Source organism: Zootoca vivipara, chromosome 4 (genome assembly GCF_963506605.1).
Source record: "Zootoca vivipara chromosome 4, rZooViv1.1, whole genome shotgun sequence".
NCBI lineage: Eukaryota > Metazoa > Chordata > Lepidosauria > Squamata > Lacertidae > Zootoca > Zootoca vivipara.
The window spans coordinates 87,222,211-87,238,149 of NC_083279.1; the positions used below are offsets into that span (position 1 = coordinate 87,222,211).

Genomic DNA, 15,939 nt, shown 5'->3' on the forward strand with positions numbered 1-15,939 from the left:
GCTCTGTCCCAGCTCCTGCCAACCTAGCAGTTTGAAAGCATGCCAGTGCAAGTAGATAAATAGGTACCACTGTGGTGGGAAGGTAAATGGCATTTCCACGCACTCTGGCTTCCATCACGGTGTTCCGTTGTGCCAGAAGCAGTTTAGTCATGCTGGCCACATGACCTGGAAAGCTGTCTGTGTACAAACACCGGCTCCCTCGGCCTGAAAGTGAGATGAGCGCTGCAACCCCATAGTCGCACTGGACTTAACCGTCCAGGGCTCCTTTACCTTTTACCATAAGCACCCATAACTGGCCTAGATATTATTGAGCTAGATGGAGCTCTTGATTCAAAATAAGACAGCTGTTTACAGCCCATTTATCAGAAAGCGTCTCACTTAAATGTCACAAATGGTCCTCTCCAACAATCAAAAGGCACCCTGTTTTATTTCCTCATGCTTTATATATTGCCTGGTTGTAAAAAGCGGTTTACAAAAAAGGATAAAACAGTAAGATTGTCAGTAAAAGGAAGAAGTTAAGAACGACTTAAAACGTTCAAAACATAATAATTTAAAACATTCAAAACATAAAACCACCAGTAAGCTAAATGCCAGATTAAAACACACGTCAACATTCTGCATGTCTGGGTAGGCTTAGAAGGTTTTTTGTTTTGTTTTTTAGCAAAGCTGCCTGCAATCAGTCAATAGGCAGAGAGTTCCAAAGTTTGTGTGCCACCACACTAAAAGATGAATTTGCAACCTCCAGTTCTGCAGAGCACAGCAGCTGAGCTGGCATTCTGCATTAACTACAGCTTCTGGATCAAATACAGTGGAAGCCCCATTCTTCATTTTATAGGGATCCACTTTTATGCAACGCATCTACTCAGCCTTTGCTTTTTCTTCCCCATGTCCTTCCTCAGAAGAGATACAGGATGTGCACTGGGAAATGCTCCAAAGGCATTGGGATTGCCCTCCTGCCTCTCGCTGTCTGTGCTATCGTCTCCAATCTCCTCCTCTACTTCCCCAACGGAGAAGTGTTGGAAGCACGCAAGATCACAGACTTGGTCTGGTTTTTCCATGGTATTCTTGGAGCTGGAATATTGGTAAGGAAAAAGCTTGCACTGTTTCTCTTGTTCATGTTTTCAGCTTTATGTGAAATGAACCTAAAGGGAACCTATCGCAGGGCAGATCTGGACTAGAAAACAGTGTGTGTGTGTGTGTGTGTGTGTGTGTGTGTGTATTGTTGTTGTTGTTGTTGTTTAGTCGTTTAGTCGTGTCGACTCTTTGTGACCCCATGGACCACCAGGCACTCCTGTCTTCCACTGCCTCCCGCAGTTTGGTCAAACTCATGTTGGTAGCTTCAAGAACACTGTCCAACCATCTCGTCCTCTGCCATCCCCTTCTCCTTGTGCCCTCCATCTTTCCCAACATCAGGGTCTTTTCCAGGGAGTCTTCTCTTCTCATGAGGAGGCCAAAGTATTGGAGCCTCAGCTTCATGATCTGTCCTTCCAGTGAGCACTCAGGGCTGATTTCCTTAAGAATGGACAGGTTTGATCTTCTTGCAGTCCATGGGACTCTCAAGAGTCTCCTCCAGCACCATAATTCAAAAGCATCAATTCTTCGGCAATCAGCCTTCTTTATGGTCCAGCTCTCACTTCCATACATCACCACTGGAAAAACCATAGCTTTATCTATACAGACCTTTGTCGGCAAGGTGATGTCTCTGCTTTTTAAGATCTGCAGTCGTCATGGAACCCAATATGTATATATGTATATGTACACACACACACACACACACACACACGTATACATATACGGTACATATACATATACAATACTTAAAAATACATATACATAAGATTCCCCTTTGTCGGTCCTATTGTTAATCATTTGCTCCTGCATCTTTTATGATAATCCAAATCTTTTACCTCTCCATTGTGTCCAAAATTCACCATTAAACTACAAGTGATATTCCAATCCTACTAATGATTTTAACTACAGGTAGGTAGCTGTGTTGGTCTGAGTCGAAGCAAAATAAAAAAATTCCTTCAGTAGCACCTTAAAGACCAACTAAGTTTTTATATTGGTATGAGCTTTCGTGTGCATGCACACTTCTTCAGATACACACCAATATAATACCAATAGCTCATACCAATAAAAAAACTTAGTTGGTCTTTAAGGTGCTACTGAAGGAATGATTTTAACTGTTTACAATGGTCTTTAAGATAAGTTACAAATTTTCCCCATTCCGTATTAAAATTTTGGTCTTCCTGATTTCTGATTCCATTTTAGCCTTTTCAGCATAATCCATCACCTTAATCTGCCCTTCTTCTCTGGTAGGGACTTTATCTTCCTTCCCTCTCTGGGCCAATAACATATGTATAAAACGGAGTCAAATGTATGCTGGAAATGTAAGGAAAAAGAAGGCACCTTTTATCATATGTGATGGAAATGTAAGGTTGTAAAAGAATTTTGGGGAATGATATATATAATGAGTTAAAAAAATGTTTAAAATAACATTTTCTTTAAACAAAAAACAAAAAAACCCCAAAGCCTTCCTTTTAGGAATTCTAGGTGCTGAAATCCCAAGGGAGCAGAAAAGGCTATTTATGTATGTGACCACGGCTGCATGGATGTTACTGGCCCAGAAATCAATACAGTGGTGCCTCGCTTAACGAATGCCCTGCTTAACGAAATTTCCGCTTAACGAAAGGATTTTTCAAGCGGAGGTTGCCTCGCTAGACGAATTCGTTTTATGAAAAATTCATCTAGCGAATCGCGGTTTCCCATAGGAATGCATTGAAATTCAATTAATGCGTTCCTATGGGCAATAAAATAAAATAAAATTCAATGCATTCCTATGGGATTCGCTAGACAAATTTTTCGTTATAAGAAAAGACCCGTGGAATGAATTAAATTCGTCTAGCCAGGCACCACTGTATTGATTTTATACTTTATGCAAGATGTAATGATGACCACCAACTTGGATGGTTAGACAAATTAATGGAGGATAAGAATGGCTACTAGCCATGATGATGATTCATAAAAGAATATATATACCTTTCATTAACGCAGCAGTTTGACTTCAGTCTTGACACAATGGAGTGCACCTCCAGTGATGAGGTCAAACTGCTGTGTCAGCAGCACCGAAGTGACCTCTCCAGGGCTCAAGCCTGGGCAGTGTATATGGAATTCTGGACTGATGTCAAGACCCCCCCCCCAGCCTCACTGATGTGGTCCAAAGGAAAGCAGACCAATACATTTGGGCCCAGGCTGGCTGCAGGAGTTGCGAGAAGGAGGCATACAAGGCACCGTCCAACCATCTTAGAAACTCCACTCTGAATTTGTGTAGCGTTTACTCCTTGGCCTTTTCATCTCCCGAATATATATAGGGGAGGTTTAGGATCAGAATTTCCATTCTCCTGGATGGGGGACCTTCCCAGATTGATGGGCCCCCACCTGCCCCTCACTTCTGGCTGGCCGTTAGAAGGACAAAGGCCAGAGTTGTGGGTTTGTGAGCTGAGTTAGAAGCAGACGCAGGCAGAAACCTGTGAAACCAAGGCTGAGAAGAGAGGAGGAGGACAGGCTGCCGAGCCCCTGCCCCGTGTGATGAACTGTCTCTAAGGGACAGGCAGAGGGCAGGGCCACCCTGGGCGGGAAGAAAGAGGGAGCAGTGTGGAGCAATGAGGAATCTTTGTGCGTTTGCATCTAATCTTGCCCCTTTCTAAAATTTATTTCTCGGTTTGTGTTTTTCTTTTGGTTTGTGGAGGGAAAAGGGAGGCCGCCGCAAAGCTCCCCCACTTGCTGGGGCGCCCCTCAGCACCCCCTTGATCGCCCAGGCACCGTGGTGCATTGCGCCACTAGAGTTAATGGGCGAGCCGGGCCTGGTCCCATTGGGGAAGTGGCTGTGCCAATCGCGCTACTTCTGATAGCAAATGTTCTGGGTGAGGGTGGGTGTGACAAAAATGGGGGCTTGAGGAGGGGCAATTGGGGTGGGGGAGTGAGAAATGTCCCTATTTTCATGTGGGGAATGTTGTAGGGTATGAGATAAGAGACTTATGGGAGGCCACAATCAGCCCCCTCAAACAGCTGATTTATGATGCATTGCTTTTTAAAAGAAAAGAAGCAGCACCCAAGCGTCATTCTAAAGGAAAGGCGTGAGCAGAGAAGCAGCGTGGTTTGTGTTCTCAGTCAGAATATAACTTCTTGTGAAACATTTAAATAGAAATAGCCTAAGGCCAGATTGGTTGGCGTCAGACACGCGCATGAAGAACAGCCAAGGGGGAGGCGCTCCCATCGATCTTCCGAATACCAACAGCATCACTCTGAGAGTAGATATTGACCCTTAATGCAGACTGCTGCAATTAAAGTGCATATTTCCCTGTGAAATGACATATGCACTGACCGTTGGCGGGTTGTTCATTCCTGCAACCGCTGTTGTACATCAACATCAGCTTGTACTTCAACATCAACTTCGTTGGACTGGTCATGTTGCTTGGATGGCTGATGATCGTCTTCCAAAGCAACTTCTCTATTCCAAACTTAAAAATGGAAAGCGTAATGCTGGTGGTCAACAAAAGAGGTTCAAAGTCTGTCTCAAGGCAAATCTTTAAAAAATGTAGTATAAACACTGACAACTGGGAAACACTGGCCTGCGAGCGCTCCAGTTGGTGAACAGCTTTTACCAAAGGTGTCATGGGCTTTGAAGACACTCGAACTCAGGACGCAAGGGAGAAACGTGCTAAGAGGAAGGCACGCTTGGCAAATCCACACCGTGATCAACTCCCGCCCAGAAACCAATGTCCCCACTGTGAAAGGACGTGTGGATCCAGAATTGGCCTCCACAGTCACTTACGGACTCATTGTTAAAACCGTGTTTATGGAAGACAATCTTACTCGGCCGTGAGTGATCACCAAAGAAGAAGAAGAAAGTAGAAGACTGTTTGCATTTTGGATGCCATTGGTTCATTGTTAAATAACAGCTGGTGTTTTACTGCTGTTTCCCTGGGGAGCCCTTAAAACGTTTACCTTCCCCATGATTCCAGACACAAGGGCTTTACTCTCTATTCATCCCTAGGATGAAAAGGAAATTGTCACTGAACACACTACATCCAGAAAAGCTTGATTCAAATCCAGAAGAGCATCTCAAAACATTAGGCTGTTAAGGCACTATTGCTTATTTTTCAGGGCTACTTTGTTTCCAGTGTGTTATGTTTATAGCTCTTTCGGTGCTGGTACTGTAATGAAAGCCAAAACATTGAAGATCGCTTCCCCATCCTGCATTGTATAATAGCCTTTTTGAAAATTTAATGTGAGGTTAACTTATCATTTGGGGCAAAGCACATATTGATTTAAACAAATCCATCAACGAATGGCTCAAAAACAATTGGTTAGTGGATTTAAACTCTTAAAATGGCAACAACTGTTAGTTGGAGGGAATTATTATTATTATTATTATTATTATTATTATTATTATTACACTGCCCATCTGGCTGGGTTGCCCAAGCCACTCAGAGCGGCTTTCAACACATACAAAAGCATAAGATAACATCAAACATTAAAAACCTCCCAATACAAGGCTGCCTTCAGATGTCTTATAAAAGTTCAGTAGTTATTTATCTCCTTGAAATCTGATGGGAAGGCACAGCGGGGTTGCCGTGGGCGCAGCTGCACGTCAAACCGGCGGACCATGGTGGCCGTGGTGCCCTGCGCCACCCGTGGTCTACCTAGAGCCGGCCCTGGGAAGGCATACAAATAACTGTTGTTGGAGGCTATAAAAATGTCCCTTAAATGTCCCTTAAGCAGATGGAAAGTTGTGTTGTTGTTTTTTGCAGGGGTGTGGGGTTGTGTGCATTCACAATGTTTAAAAAGGAAAAGTGACTCACATAATCAATATCAAGAAGTGCTTAGAATTCCCGGGTCAATTAGGAAGTTGAGCCAGAGGTCACCATTCTGGGCTGTGCTAACTGTCTGAACCACCGAGAACATCTCTCCATTATGCCAGCCTTCTGGCAAAGTTCCACTTTAGCTGCAAAAGGGAAAGAGAGCGAGAGAGAGAACACAAATACAGCACGTCCTCTATGGCACACAATTGTCCTTGGAATGAGGCTAGATAAAATAAAAAGCAAATTTGCAGATTGTGCAGAAGGGCCTCCAGGAATTAGTTGGCTTTGGATGTCGTATGAAATGACAGAGAGCAATGGGTTGCTGAACTTCCTTTTTCCACCACCAGTTCCCTTCTGCAACCGAGATAAGAAACTTCAGCAATATCCTTAAAGTCTCAGGTGTTCTGAAATGGAGTGTCTGGCCTAGACTTGATGGGGTGTTATGGTTAGAAGAGTGTTGGACTATGACCTGGGAGGCCAGGGTTCAAATCCTCACTCGGCCTTATAAAAAGCTCATTGGGTGACCTTGGGCCAGTCATTAACTCTTAGCCTAACCTACCTCACAGGGTTGTTGTGAGGATGAAATGGGGAGATGGAGAACCAGCAGCACCACCTTGAGCTCCTTGGAAGAAAAGGTGTTATAAACAAACAAACAAACAAACAAAATAGCAAATCAAAGCGGTGAACATAACTCTTCTCATTGAGGTATTCAATTTTTAGTTAAGCCTCCCCACCCACCAAATGACAATTTATTATAGACTCTGTGCTGTTCATGCCTACAAGTTTTGTGCCATGTCTACAGGACGTCATCCTCAGCGAAATGATATCATTTCCCTATTTAATCCAGATTTACAGCTGCAGAAGTTCTGGTAAGGAGACAGAACCAACCAACAAAACGCCGTATTTACTTGAAAGTATCGCACACCTTTTTTGGCCAAACGGCGTCGAAAAAATTGGGATGTGCACTATAGATTTGATGGCGCATTTGCATCCGCCAGCGAATACTTTTTTGGTTTCAAGGTTTTGAAAATCTGAGGTGTGCATTAGATTCGGCGGCACATTAGAATTCGCGTAAGCGTAGTAGTAAAACTGGATTAAGGGGTGGCACCGTTCTGATGTGAACTTGCATGCACAAACAGCATTGCAGCTACAATAAACTGCTGCGTATGTGGAAGTGTCCTGTGATAAATGGTTACAAAAACGCTCTGGAAATCGGAGCAGGGAAGTGTAGTTATGACGTTATAGGCATTACCCAATAGACACCTTCCACAGATGACTTTCCCGCATTCAAGCGAAACCACTCTGAAATCCTTCAGGGCTGTTCCTATCCCATCCTCACCACCACAAAAAAAGTCTGCTTATTTGCAGACAAGAAGAATAACTATCAGACCCCGTCCGGCACTCCTGTTTAGAATTTTACCTTGCCTTCAGCTTGATGTCTTATGCATGCCAGCTACCCTCAACATTGAACACAATTTTGTCTTGGCAAAAGCCTAACCTATGGCACATTTTAATAAGCCTTTGTTTGCTTGTGTAACAACAACTACTGCTTTCTTCCACCACCATCTAATGTGTGCTTTTCTTTCCCCCCAGGTTTTCTTGCCAGCATTTATGATATTGGGTGCAGGCGAAGCCAAATGCTGCGCTAACAGATGTGGGGTAAGCAAAGCCTTGTAAATTGGGGGGAGGGGAGAGAAATCCTCCTTTCTGTTTCCCCTTCAGCCCAGTTTCGCCACATCATCTCTTAGTCAGCATTCCATGGTCAATGAGAACAGACAGTCCTCGCTGGGTTGTTTTGAAATCTCTTCCCCTTGATATCCTTCTCTACTTCTTCAAACTCTGGCTGGGTAACACAGAATCTAGAGAGAATAATGCAACTTAAAGCAAATCACATATAAAATTTAAAGAAAATGGAGGAACTTAAAGCAAAGCAAAATTTATAATGGCACAAACTAACAGCTATATTGACACAGCAATCAATTGCAGTAAGTGGCACAGTTAATATAGTCTCCTCCTAACTTCCTCCAGCCAGCCGATCTAGTTGTAAAACAGAAGTTCTAACTTCCCTTAAAATTCTGGTTTTCCCTAATAGCTTGGAATAAAGTTGATTATTACCAGTCCAGGGCAGTATGCAAAGTTCCCTCAGCTGGAACTGTTGAAGCATACGCTCCAACATTCCTCAGATGAAAATAGGGACATTTCTCACTGCCCCCCCCCAGCTGACCCTCCTCAGACCCCCCATTTTCTGTGTCCCCTCCTGCAGAGATTTTCCTATCAGAAGAAGGACGAGTGCCCCCTCACCAGCACATGCCCCCCACCATCCTGAGAGGAACCCTTAACACCCCCACTTTTAAATTCTTTGGTATATTTACAAAAATAAAAACACACACCAATAAATAAGTTTTAGAAAGGGACAAGATTAGACCTGGACACACAATTCTTTTTTATTAAAAAAAAACAATAGTCCTTGCACTCTGGTCCCACTTCTTTCCCACCCAGAGCGGCCCTGCCCTCTGCCCATGAGTGTAGCCAGAATTTTTGTTAAAGGGGCGGGGCAGGACTTCTGTTATGGGGGGCAGAGCCAATGTGATTGGTCAATTAGTTAAGTATTTCTATTGTTTAACTTGATCTAGGGGGGCAGCTGCCCCCCTGCCCCTCCTGGCTATGCCCATTTCCCGTCTGTCCCTCTGCAGTTAGGGTTGCCAGACTCAATAGAGGACAGGACTTCTGTGCCTTTAATTGCCCTGCTCTCTTTTGAGTCTGGAAACCTTAAAGAGAAACCAGCAGACCCTTTGCTTAGAAATTAAACAAAGGGTCTGCTGGTTTCTCTTTAAGGTTTCCAGACTCAAATGAGAGCAGGGAAATTAAAGGCACAGAAGTCCTGTCCTCTATTGAGTCTGGCAACCCTACTTGGAGCTCCTACATGACACAGCTTCTCCTCCTCCTTGCCCGCTCTCCAGCAGCTGATTTGAGCTGCCCAAGGCAGGAGGCCAGCAGCAGCAGCCATGCAGAGGCTATGGGATGCTTCCTTGCCGACGCTGCTGCTGCTTGGGACAAGGGCCAGCTCATTTTCCTCCCTGAGCTTGGCAAGGGCAGCAGCGCTGGCAAGGGAAATAGGGACATTCCAGGATCCAATCAGAATCTGGTATGGCTTTCGTAATTCTAGGACTGTCCCTGGAAAATCGGGACACTTGGAGGGTACGCGAGAGCACAGAAAGAAGATATAAGCAGCAGGCAACAAAAAGAAAAAAAAAGTTACCTGTGGATCATCTGTACAAAAATTACACAAACACACACACCATATACATATATGGTTTTTTAATTTCGGTTTGTACCGCATATGAAACAGAGAACAATTATAACAGCAGACAAAAATTAAAAGATGAAAACAAAACTCTAAGATGGCCACACAGAATGAGTACATTTGCCTGCGGGTTAAAATAAAGTCAAAGAAAAGACTGTCGGTGTGGTCAGATTATCAGTGTACGCTTTTTCATATTGATCCGGAACCGGGCCAGGGGATGGACTTTTGCATAAATGTCATTACTTGTGTTGCCAGGTCCATGTAAGATATAGAATATAATTTACCATACTCTAGGAGGGGAGGGGAGCATATGCGGGGGCCTTCCCTCACCAGTGGTTTTTTGTGCAGGCACTGTTGATCGTTTGACCCGCTCCAAGGCCTGTTTTTTCTAAACATGTTATGGTTTCGCTTTTGTTTGGCTTCCTTGCTGTTCTTCGTGTTGGAGACATCTTGTTCTGGTGACAGCACGATGCTTCCTTCTAATCTTATCCTTCAGAATGCCAAGGTCTTACGTAGGAGGCTGCTGCCTAGCACAAAACTGTAAACAGCTCACTCAGAGATGATTCAGAGTTGCACATTTAATCTATCTTTGATCCATCATGGCTTCTTTGCTGTGTGCTTGGAAATTGCCCGGAGGGTTCCTCCAGAAAACCTGTTTATTAAGCATCCGTCCTGATTTGTTTGCAGTGAGATGAGACGACATTGGTTATTTAACGAGCGTTTGCTCTCGTTATTCGCTCGCAGAGAGGTTAAATGACTGTGTTATGTCACAGAAAATTTTACCCCACAGTAATTTCTCATCACTTTCCTTATCGTCCGCCCAACTTTTGGGGAAGCTGCTTCGATGAGCAAGGTCTCCCAGTCAAGTACAATTGTGCAAAACTGAATTTGCAAATGTGTGATGGAATCCCACCTGAAAATAGCAACAATTTGGAAGTTGCTGGTTCCATGGGCCTAGCTAGGTTCAGGTGAACAAGCAGGGGATCAACCCTCTGCTAGTCAGGTCGAAATTACATATACCTTTTGGAGTTCCAAACAGCTTTGATGCTAACGTGTCTATTGCCTTCCAGATGGTTCTCTCTCTCGTCTTTGCTGTGCTTGGAGCTGTTGGTGGACTGTACTGTGTGATCATCTCATCCTTGGGGTTAATCAGTGGTCCTCTCTGTGATATTGGTGACGAAGTATATATCTACCCTTTCAGGAATGACACCTTAGCGTGAGTATAATGGAGCCCTTCTACCATCAACACCACCACTGCAAAATTTGCGCAAAAAAGTGGTATACCCTGCGGCAGCAAGGACATAGCTGCCAGGTTGCCCAGTTTTCCCCTCTCCCATTCTTCTGTCAACTTTCCCATTTGCTGTAGCAAGGGGTCCGGTGGGGGGGGGGCACACTTGATGGAGAGGGCAGAGCCAGCAAGCACAGCCTGCCCTCCCTTCCCCTGAATATGATGACAACCATATAAGCTGCAGGTGATTAAAATGGGCCTCCATGCAAGAACTGGAAAGCGTGGTTTGGAAATGCATTTTCAGCTTAGAGGCAATCTTATGGTTTATGGTCACTATAGTTTGTTGTCTTTGGCTGCAACAAGAAACAGTGGAAGTTTCTTGGAAACCAGGAAGAGGAAGAGAGAAAATTAGTGTGCTTCAAAAGAGAAGGAGAATATGAGAGCCTAAGGCACAGTTCCAACATAATTAGAAGACCCAATGCCACTTCAAAAATTTGTTTTAAAGGTAGCTATACCAACGAGATGGTTGGACAGTGTTCTCGAAGCTACCAACATGAGTCTGACCGAACTGCGGGAGGCAGTGAAAGACAGGAGTGCCTGGCGTGCTCTGGTCCATGGGGTCACGAAGAGTCGGACACGACTAAATGACTAAACGACAACATACCACCTTTTAGGCCAATTGCCTCACAAAGTGATCATAGTCACAACACACCAATAAACAATTGTTAAATATAGATTATTGGGACCCAGGTGGCACTGTGGGTTAAACCACAGAGTCTAGGGCTTGCTGATCAGAAGGTTGGCGGTTCGAATCCCTGCAGCGGGGTGAGCTCCCGTTGCTCGGTCCCAGCTCCTGCCCACCTAGCAGTTCGAAAGCACACCAAAGTGCAAGTAGATAAATAGGGACTGCTCCGGCGGGAAGGTAAACGGCGTTTCCGTGTGCTGCTCTGGTTTGCCAGAAGCGGCTTTGTCATGCTGGCCACATGACCCGGAAGCTGTCTGCGGACAAACGCCGGCTCCCTCGGCCTGTAGAGCGAGATGAGCGCCGCAACCCCAGAGTCGGACACAACTGGACCTGCTGGTCAGGGGCCCCTTTACCTTTACCTAAATATAGATTAAAGTACTGTAACACTTTATACTGAGTTCCCTATGACCCATGCCTTAAAATGAGCTAAGAATGTTGGGAAATTAAAGCTACACTAGGAATTTGGTTCATTTCAGACAAGTCATAGTTAAAATCAGCTATGGTTTGTTGGGTTCAGATGATGTTGCAAGGTGTGGTTAATTAAAAAGGGAAAGAAAAGTTTCTGAACTCTTCCCAGCTGCACTGGGGAAGAGGAAGTGTGTGGACCCGATGCAGGCTAGGCTTATTCCCGTTATGATAAACCATTGTTTCCTAGGATTCCTGAATGCAGCCTTTCAGTCTGATGAAGGAAGTATTTCTAAGCTGAAAGTTTCTAGCAAAACTCAGTTTTGACCTTTCCCTTTGTAGGGACAATTATTTGTTTAACCAGACAACCTGGAGCGTCTGCAAAAAACCCGAAAATATCATCCTTTGGAACATTGTGTTGTTTTCCCTCCTGCTGGCAATCGGCATGGCTGAAGCCATCCTCTGCCTCATTCAAGTGGTCAACAGTCTCATTGGCTTCATATGTGGCTTGAGGGAAAGAAAGGTGAGTGCATGAGAGAAAATTGGGGTGTGCACTTCAGATCTTCCCGCCTCCAATAAAGTGTAGCAGTACAGGGGAAGAGAGAAGAAAAGGCAACACAAGCAGCATTACGGGGCATTGAATAAATTCCTTATAAAGACAATTGTGCGAATGAGGTCTAGAAAACCATGAGTTGTGTTTGAGAGAATGAACGGGGAGCTTTATCCTTGGTTTATGAAGGAGTGCAACTGGTTGGCCATTTTGTATTTGGGTTTTAGTTGTGAAACGTTTGCTTTCCACTCAGAGCAGGTATTGGGAACCTTTGGCCCACCTTTGCATGGCTACCGCTACAGTTGCCCATTTGCATTCAATGTGTCATGGTTGTTGTGTCGTGGGTTTCTTAATACTAGTCATTGAGTGACAACATCTTCATGATAACAGCTCTTTATTTAAGGCAACAAGACAAGACTGACACTGAGGGCAGGGAAGCTACATTTATAGGGACGGGGGACTAGCTAGAAAGGGATACATTTTGGAGGGAACAATATCAGGCAATCACAGTGCTGCCTTTTGGAGGAAACCAATAAGACAGAGGACCCAAATACAGCAGCTTAAATGAACCAATAGTAGCTGTACTGTTATGTACTGAGCTGAATCATAGAACAATAGGATCCAGAATCAGCAGTCTGATTGGTCCGCAGGAGCCACCCAATCCAACTCCAGGTGGAAGTGAATCCGCAACCTGATTGGCCTGCAGGAGCAGCCAATCAGGCGGCTGGCAGAAGTGAATCCGCAACCTGATTGGCCTGCAGGAGCACCCAATCAGGCGGCTGGCAGAAGTCAATCCACAAACTGATTGGCCCACTGGTGTAGCCCTGAAGTAGCCAATCACGCAAAGCCCATTGTGTAAATAATGTATATAAGCAGATGGTTTTGGGAAAAGGGCATTCTTCTCCTTGATGACTACGAGCTGAATAAAGAGCATGAAATTCACTCTCGACTCCGAGTATATTTCATGTACCTTCTGGAACCAAAAGGCAGTTACTTTATCCTAAAGCAAATACAGACAATAATAGTACAGATATAAAATCCTTTGACTCAATACACAACACTTGTATTCCTATTTGGGGGGATCTCAGGCCTCTAGGTCAACTGTGGCCCTCAGACCTCTCTCTTAGGCCCCAAGGACTCTCCCCAACCTCTCTCCAGGCCTGCCCCTCCTCATCTGTGCTCTAGGCCCTCCTGACTGGAATGTGCAGGGCCGTCTTAAACGCCCCTGCCGCTGTGGTGCGCCGGATCTCTCCGGCGCCCTCCCGCCCCGTTTCCCAGCGCGGTGGGCGGGTGGGCGCAGCGGCGGGCGGGCAGGCAGGCACAGCGCAATCTCTCTGGCGCCCTCCCGCCCCGTTTCCCAGCGCGGTGGGCGGGTGGGCGCAGCTGCGCGGCGGACCGGCGGATTGGCCGGCCAGCGGGCGGGCGCAGCTCGCGGTGCCTTTCTGGCGGGCCGGCGCCATGGTGCCCTGCGCCACTGGGGGTCTACCTAGAGCCGGGCCTGGGAATGTGTCTTTGAACAGTGATAATCCCTCTTGGCTGACTGGCTGGAAGACGGGGGGCGGAAATGGCCTACTGCACAATGATAAAATTGACATGGTGGGAAGCAGCAATGCTTCTGAATACCAGTTGCTGAAAACCACAGGAGAAGATTGTGCTATTGTGCTCAAATCTGGTCAGTTTTATTGTATATAGCCAAAGGCCTTTACAATGGACGACAGGGAATAAAAGGAAAACTTGCTGCCAGCACAAATTTGGCTACCTGGGGTGCAATATATAGATGTTTATCTGCTAGGAGTTGTGCTCGGATCCTGCTTGTATGCTTCCCACTAGCACCTGACCACTATAAGAACAGGATGCTAGATTAGATGGACCATTGGCCTGATCTGGCCTGCTGTTACCGTATATAGCGTAGGGTTGCCATATTTCAAAAAGTGAATTCTGAAATAGTTTTTTTAAAGGAAATTCGCCCAAAACCTCCGACATGTGTTGTCATACTTCCAGATTTTCCAGGACATTTCAGCGCTTTCAGCCCAGACCCTGCTTCCGACGGCCGAATCCCAGCTATGTCCAGGAATTTCTGGACGTATGGCAACCCTAATATGGTGGTTCCCCATAGCTTGGGTGCACAACCTGTATCCACCAAAACTGTGTGTTCCGTATTGCAGGCCCAAGTTCATGGAACTCCTTTCAAGTTAAGGTCAGATATGACTCCTCCCTACTGAACATCTGGGGCCGAGTGAAGACTTTTATTGCTATTTTTACAGCAGACATTTAAACTAAATTCTGAAAAAGTAAAAGGAAACTATGCTATCTGACTGCGATCTTGACTTATTTTGTTAAGAGAACTCACCCTCCCTTCTTTCGCTTGCTTGCAGACGGATATTGCAGGAATGTGACCGACCTATGGAGAAGACAAAGGACAAGCAACCAACAGCCAACATGTGTAAAGTCAGGGTAGTGTGTGTTGTATATTTATAGCCGAGGTGGGGAGCCTGGGGCCCTCAAGATATTGCTGGACTCCCAAATCCCACCAGCTCCAACCAGCATGGCCAATGGTCAGGAATCATGCAAGTTGCATTTAACCTGGGAATATCTGGAGTGTCACAGGTTCCCCACCCCAGATTTATAGCAACCAGAAACACAGCGGATTCTTACAACCAAAAAAAGAATCCCAAAATGTTCTTTCTTTCTTTTTCAATAAAGTGAAACACTATATAGGTAGGGGAAAAGGTTGTGTGTAATTTATTTAGGACTTTTCTGAGATTATACTAGATGGACCATTGGCCTGATCCTGGAGCCTATCCTTATGTTCTTGTGTTTCATTTATACCATCTCCCTTTTGAAAGCAAGCAAAGGACAGGTGAGTGTCCTGCCCCCCCCCAACATAAATCCATTGGCTTTTAGCAAATAAATTATGCTGTTCGATTCAGACATATTCCCGTGTCATGTGGAATAGCAAAATGAATACAGTGGTGCCTCGCAAGACGAATTTAATTCGTTCCGCGAGTCAATTCGTTCTACGAAAAATTCGTCTTGCGAATCATGGTTTCGCATAGGAATGCATTGAAACTTCTTTTTTTGCCCATAGGAACGCATTAATTAAATTTCAATGCATTCCTATGGGAAACCGCGATTCGCAAGACGATTTTTTTGCAAAACGAATTCGTCTTGCCAGTCACCATCAGATCGCAAGATGCATTCGTTTTGCAAAAAATTCGTCTTGCAGGGCATTCATCCTGCGAGGTACCACTGTAAAAGGCCCTTTACGCTGCTGGGTGCAATACAAAGAGAAGCCAAAGTGCCCCAGCAATATTTAATCTTCTGTCCCACATGCAGATTCTACAGCTATTATTATAAATGAGCTAATTTTTGTATACTACCCATGCAAACAAAAATCTTGCCCTCCTCCTCCTCCTCCTCCTCCTCTCCTCTCTCTTTCTCTCTCTCTCTCTCTCTCTCTCTCTCTCTCTCTCTCTCTCTCTCTCTCTCTCTCTCTCACACACACACACACACACACACACACACACACAAAATGTGTTTTACATCACAGTCAGAATCAGTACGCCTCTGAATTGCTAGAAACCCCAAGTGGGGTTAAGTGCAGTTGGACCCATGTCTTGCTTGCAGGCTTCCCATAGGCTTCTGGTTGGCCACTGTGAGATCAGGGTGCTTCACTTGACAGTAGAGGTTCTTATGTTCTTAGTTGCCCGAGATTAAATCCCAGGAAAGAGAGAGACTGAGATTGATGTTTATGGTGTCTAGAATGGACAAGCAAATATTCTGAAACCTTTCAATTTACCTTGTTTTAGAGACGTGCGCATTTAAACCAGTCTTGTTTCTTAT

At 45.1% G+C, this 15,939-nt stretch overlaps 1 protein-coding gene across 1 annotated transcript; it reads left to right on the forward strand.

Moving 5' to 3' along the window:
• The first annotated feature begins 911 nt into the window (after positions 1–911).
• Positions 912–14,492, forward strand: LOC118085100 (transmembrane 4 L6 family member 1-like). Its single transcript, XM_060273299.1, has 5 exons — positions 912–1,082; positions 7,458–7,523; positions 10,239–10,384; positions 11,889–12,069; positions 14,472–14,492. The coding sequence occupies exons 1-5, from the start codon at positions 912–914 to the stop codon at positions 14,490–14,492; spliced, it is 585 nt and encodes a 194-aa protein (XP_060129282.1).
• Positions 14,493–15,939: the final 1,447 nt, after the last annotated feature.

Bases quoted from the DNA above. Each gene is read 5' to 3' on its own strand.
- LOC118085100 (XM_060273299.1), top strand. From the start codon at position 912: ATGTGCACTGGGAAATGCTCCAAAGGCATTGGGATTGCCCTCCTGCCT. The intron at 1,083-7,457 runs GTAAGGAAAAAG...CTTTCCCCCCAG, and splicing joins TTCTTGGAGCTGGAATATTG to GTTTTCTTGCCAGCATTTAT. The intron at 12,070-14,471 runs GTGAGTGCATGA...GCTTGCTTGCAG, and splicing joins GTGGCTTGAGGGAAAGAAAG to ACGGATATTGCAGGAATGTG.